At 38.5% G+C, this 6,234-nt stretch overlaps 1 protein-coding gene and 1 non-coding gene across 2 annotated transcripts in view; both read left to right on the top strand.

Annotated features, from left to right (window-relative positions):
* Nucleotides 1–673: 673 nt before the first annotated feature.
* trnat-cgu lies at nt 674–746 on the top strand. The gene has a single exon. It is a non-coding gene; the product is annotated as a tRNA-Thr (tRNA).
* A 999-nt stretch (nt 747–1,745) lies between these two features.
* The window catches only part of LOC120554218 (zinc finger protein 391-like), a 26,785-nt gene continuing 22,296 nt past the window's right edge, over nt 1,746–6,234 (top strand). Inside the window, exons 1-3 of the mRNA XM_039792965.1 lie at nt 1,746–1,917; nt 2,063–2,134; nt 4,719–4,760. Of these exons, the coding sequence (XP_039648899.1) occupies nt 2,095–2,134; nt 4,719–4,760 (82 nt within the window). The 5' untranslated portion in view covers nt 1,746–1,917; nt 2,063–2,094. The remainder of the gene's footprint in view (nt 1,918–2,062; nt 2,135–4,718; nt 4,761–6,234) is intronic.

Below are 6,234 nucleotides of genomic sequence, written 5' to 3'. Positions count from 1 at the left end.
TACCGAAGCCTGGCTGAACACACTCACTCATCCCAGACGGCAGCTAGCAGCTAAGAGGGTAGGTGAATTTCAACTATTTTAACCTTTGTTAAGAGGCACAAAGACACTCTTGATCTTATGCCCCCATAACTGCCGTTTTAGCTAAGTGGGAGCTCTGGGCATTAGCTGTAGCAGCTCCGTGTTGCTAGTACTAATCCGGCTCGTTTTTTTTTCTATAGACAGTACTCACATAGGTATAGCGATCAAGATTAACGTAAACATTGCCCAGAGTTCTCCTATAAATTTACACAGAAACAGAAACACAGACTTAAGATGGTACATAAAAACACATTAAATGCAAAGCAATGCAAGTTTAAGCTACAATACACACCTTAGTTTATTCATCAGCCATTTCTGTTCATTTGGCCTAATTATGCTGTTTTGATAAAAACCAGTAAATTGATTATTACCTCTCCTCCACTCTGTAAGGAATAGCCTGGAAGAAGCTCATATCAGGCAGTCGGCCCCTTAAGTGTCTTGGCCGTTAAAGTTCAAGTTTATTTCACCTCTGACCTCAGCCAGCATCACATGCAACGTAAACCACACCCAACAGTGATGTCACAGGGTCCTGGTGTACATCTGGACCACGTTCAGCCCCAACGAAATGAGCAAACCGTTTGTTTGCAATGTAAAGGGCACTGTAGCTTAGAGGTTAAAGCGCCTGTCTCGTAAACAGGAGAGCCTGGGTTCAAATCCCAGCAGTGCCTGGTTATCAGTTGATTACCTCAACGCAGTGTTGTCACCAGCATTTAAATACAGTGACCCACTTGTTTTCAACAAGGACAAGAAACTTAATTTCTGATTTCCCAGAGCCCAAAAGTTATATTATTGAATGTAGGGCAAACACTGGAGAAATTGCCTTATACGATCCTAGGCCTAGGTTGCTGAATTTTTTTCCAAGTGTGCATATGTGGGTGTTCTGTTTAACTTTAAAGGCAAATTTTTTTTGCATTGTGCTTGTATTTTCTGTTTTAGATGCTCTTACACAGATGGGGACAGCCGCTGTCACCCAATTTACTTTTGCCCAGGCTGTGCAACAGTTGCTGCGCTATGCGCCAGACAAGGCAAGATGGACTGGACGACAAACCAGTCAGATGTCAGAGGACCATGAACTGTAAATATGCTAAAGAGGACAAATAATGTAATAAGTGGCTAATAAAATGAATTTGTTTTTACCATAAACAGTGTGGTGTGGTCAGTGTTTTAGGCTAGGCTATATAGGTATACAAGCTTTCAAATTTTCCATCACTTTTTAACATCCTGGCTGTAGATAAAGCAGGATATTCATTATAGGCTATTTAATTTAGGGCATTAAATTTTCGTATGCCTAGAAATACTTTTCTATGGCTTAATAATGACTGAAATTCCATTGAAATCATGTTGTTCAGTTGAAATTTTGAAATACCATTGAAATTCCGTTGATCTATGGACTTCAATGTTGTTTAAATATTAAAACAAAATGATGCAAAATGATGTAGAATCAACATCAGAGTTTGATGTTGATTCAATGATTTAATGTTGACAACGGAATGTTGATTTAACATAGTTTCAATGACTGTTTGCTATCTGGGACAGTACATGAGCAAATGTACTAAGTTACACTCAACCACTGATTTGATCTCATCTTATTAAAGGACAGTGGGTAAAATCTACTCTTAAAACATTTCTATTATTTTGAAGGGCAGAGGAGTGTAGCGGAAGTTGTGTTTGTGTTTCCGGGTCCCGGAAGATGCTACGACCTCCGTCTCATTGTTTGCATTTTAGCTCGTGTTGAGGACGGCGGAGTAACAGGCGCCAGTGTTTGGTGTCCTTCCAGAGAGAAACATCCCAAACTGCTGCATGAGGTTTTAAAACCTGAAACGGAGCTACAAAGAGCAGGTCTGTTTTCTTTCTCCGACCGGGAACGCGTTTACTGCTGTTGTTGCAGGGAGTCCGCGCGCTAAGCTAACGTTAGCTGCAGCTAGCTCCTGCAAACGTGTGTTATCGGATATGTTGTGAGCTCCGTGTTTTTCCTCAAATGCAGCTCGGGGAGAAGTTGAGGAGAGACACTTCGACATGGACTCTGAGAGGAAACTGTCAGCTGGCCAGCGGAGAGGTGGGAGACGTTTACAATGTTCTATATTCTTCTTCTATTTCTTCTTACCTAACGTTAACGTTACCCTGTTGTATGAGCTGGCTCTGGTTCATAATGCCATATAGCGTTTATTATTATTTATGTAACTGAAAAAGTACATTTATAAGTAAAAGCTGTTATCAATGCCTGAATTGGAGGACAGGAGGTGCTCCACTTTTCTCCACTTTTTGCCACATCTGATAAATTAATCTGCTATGCATAGCAACGGTCTGCTGTTCTTAGCAACGGTTTGTTATCAAGAATTAGCAGACTGCAAAATGCCTTCAAATCGATGTCAACAGACCTCTTTCACAGCAGACATGTTGACATATGATGTCATAGTAGGAAAAGCACAGGTGTTTTCAAAACCATTAATGATGGCTGCGTTCCACATGCTGACTCACTGAAAGAGCTTACTGGGACACTTGATGGAAATGAGCCATCGTTAAGGTTATCAACTTCAGCTGTGCTTTTCCTACTATGACAAGTCAACATGTCTGCTGGGAAACCGGTCCATGTACTGTATTACAGCCTAACGTTAGTCCAGCTGGGTTTGTTATGGGAAGTGAGGCTCTCCGTGTGTAGAAAAGTACTGTAAGCGGCAGCTGATACGGTGATGCGCATACTTTTCCATGGGTAGTGAATAGAGGTGTGAATCTTCGCTGATCTCCCGATTCAATTACGATTATTGTGTATTCGATTCGATATCTCGATGCATCACAATGCGTCAAATAAATTTTTCTATTAAAGCCATATAGGATATTTAATTCATAGCTTTGCAAACTTCAAAAACAAAACATTCCGCAGTGCTCAAATGCTACATAAATTGGATACATAAAACTACAGCACTGAGCACATGGCACTTCCTGAATGTGCAAAACATAACAGAATATGTAAACAGAAGGTTGTTAGGCCTACATTACATTAAATTAAAACAGAAATTATCGATTATAGCCCGGCCGATTATCGATGCAGCATCGTCTACGAGTCGATGCATCGATTATTTGATTAATTTCAACACCTCTAGTAGTGAAGCTACAGTAGTCCGTGTTTTATGTGCGCTGCAAAGACGAACTAAATCACCTGATTAATGCAACGTAATCGTGACATCTCCCGGCCATTTTTCACCGCAGAAAGCTGCTACCAGCCAGAGTAAAGCGAATATAGTTAGCCTAAAGGAACAATGCGTCTGTCCCAACCAACGTTACGGAGCCGCGGCGCTGGAAACGTAGTCAACCATTGTATTTATCTACTAGGGCTGGGCGATATGGAGAAAATGAAATGTCACAATATTTTATAACAAATACCTCTATCGATACCACAACGATATTGTAGTGTTGACAATTGTTGCTTTCACAAAATATTTATTCAATGAGATTTTTGATAAATAATCATCAGTAATGTGGATATAATGACTGAATGGGTAAAGGCAAATAATATAACAGTTACAACAGTCTGGTAAGTTCAGAAAATGACATAACTTTACTGTAATGCAGCTTTAAAACCAGAAAAAGACAACACTCATGCCATAATACGATATCCAAAATCTAAGTCGAAATCTAGTATCATATCACGATATCGATATATTGCCCAGCTCTATTATCTACCAAATGTCCCTCTCCAAAATCACTTCAGAAGAGTAGTCACAGCCTCACTTGCTTTGGTGTTTGTAAAGCATTAATGTTCAACAAAGAATGGTTCACATTAGAAGTGTTCCTTTTTCATTTTTATTTTCTTTGTAGAGGCACTCTCCAACAAAATCACCCCAGTACTCGAGAATGATTTATTATTTTCAATAGGCCTGGCAATATATCTATATTATATCGATATCGTGATATGAGACTAGATGTCATCTTAGATTTTGAATATCGTAATATGACATAAGTGTTGTCTTCCTGGTTTTTAAAGGTCCCATGACATGGTGCTCTTTGGATGCTTTTATATAGACCTTAGTGGTCCCCTAATACTGTATCTGAAGTCTCTTTTATATAGACCTTAGTGGTCCCCTAATACTGTATCTGAAGTCTCTTTTATATAGACCTTTTTTTTTTTTTTTTTTTTTTTATTTAGAATCTAATACATAGAACAAATTAAGAATTACAAAGACAAAACAAGCTTCAAAACACCCCCACCCACCCCTACCACCCTCCCATGTAGTCACACCACAATCACCACCACATTCAACTCCACATTCGTAGTGTTTTAACAAAAAAAAAACACTATAAAATAAAAAAAGCACAAAGCAAACAAAATAAAGAAACAACAAAGAAAAGAAAAAAAAAAAAAATTAATATAAATCAATCCTCTAATTCAAGTAAACAAACATTCCATTTCTTTTCATGTTCAATTATTCTGTTGTTATTCGTTGCTATGATTGTTTCCAGCATATGCTGATGATAAACTCTATTCTTAAAGTGTTTTATACATAAATTTGATGTAGTTTTAGCTTTAAAAATAAACATTTTACCTATCAAAACAATCATATTCAAAAGTGATTATCTTTTATATAGACCTTAGTGGTCCCCTAATACTGTATCTGATGCCGTGATGTCTCTCTCTCCCATAGGTTGGCCAAATCCTCTGGGCGGGCAAAGCAGAGAAAGGGGAGGTAACCTTGCTCCTCATGACCTCATAACAAGCAAGTTTCCAGATCGGCCTTTCTGAGCTTTCATTTTCTCAAAGGCAGAGCAGGATACTCAGGGCTCGGTTTACACCTATCACCATTTCAAGCCACTGGGGGACCATAGGCAGGCTGGGGGAACGCATATTACTGTAAAAAAACCTCATGAAGTGAAATTTTCATGCCATGGGACCTTTAAAGGCTGTGTTACAGTAAAGTGATGTCATTTTCTGAACTTACCAGACTGTTGTAACTGTTCTATTATTTGCCTTTGCCCACTTAGTATATCCACATTACTGATGATTATTTATCAAAAATCTCATTATGTAAATATTTTGTGAAAGCACCAATAGTCAACACTACAATATCGTTGCGGTATCTATCGATTTGGTGAGGTATTTGGTCAACAGTATCGTAATATTTGATTTTCTCCATATCGCCCAGCTTTAACTTCTTATATCATCTTGTAAAAATTAGTCCTTTTTTTATGATAAAATATATTTATTTATTATAGTAAAATTTTTTTTTTTTTCACCCTCTCCCACCCCCAACTAGGTCTCAACCATCTATTAAGTTCTGAAATAAGCTGTATATATATATATATATATATATATATATATATATATATATATATATATATATATATATATATATATATATATATATATATATATATATATATTAGGGCTGTCACTTTACCGCGTTATTAACGGCGTTAACGCAAACCCATTTTAACGGCGACAATTGTTTTATCGCGTGATTAACGCATAGACAGTTAAAGAAGGATTAACGTTCTTTCGGATCTAGCTAGACCCGCCCTACGAAGCAGCTCAATTGGTTGGAGTTAGGCATTTCACCTCGAGTGGTTAGGATAGCGGATTTGTCAGGGGATAGGACCTGAACAAATGGGGTTACGTCACCTTGGACGTCTTGCCATTAGTAGTGAGTGAAGGGCGACTTGCATATTACCGTAATTTCAGGAAGACCGGCTTGCCCGAGCAGCGTAATGTGGAAATCGTCCGCAGCGATTAGCAGACGATAGTGACTCCGGTCGATGAGAGAGCGAGTGTCTCCTCTGTTCTTCCTGACCACGATTGCAGGAAACCTGTAGTAGGAAAAGTTAGCCTCCTTGATTTTCGTTGGTTATGGGCAGAACCAGAAATAAATTCCGGGTAAAACCATGGTGGCGACCAGCTACCTTCGCCTCAGGCATGAGGCAGTACTATCAACAGTGGAAGAATTTAAGAACACTATTTTACATTATGTGACAGATTATTAGTTCCAGAGTGAGAATGTTAGTGTATTGAAATTGAACATACGTATGCTTTTGAAGTGACTTCAATTAAAAAAAACATTTGCTAAAGCAAGCCGATCCGCTTTTTCCATGTTGACAAGAGCATTAAATGAAAAAAATATAATGGGACGAATCAGGGGACATTAAGCAATGCAGCCGGCACCGCGA

This window comes from Perca fluviatilis, chromosome 24, assembly GCF_010015445.1.
Source record: "Perca fluviatilis chromosome 24, GENO_Pfluv_1.0, whole genome shotgun sequence".
Lineage (NCBI taxonomy): Eukaryota > Metazoa > Chordata > Actinopteri > Perciformes > Percidae > Perca > Perca fluviatilis.
Note: the sequence above shows the minus strand (reverse complement) of the source record. Positions and strands in the feature narration are given on the sequence as shown.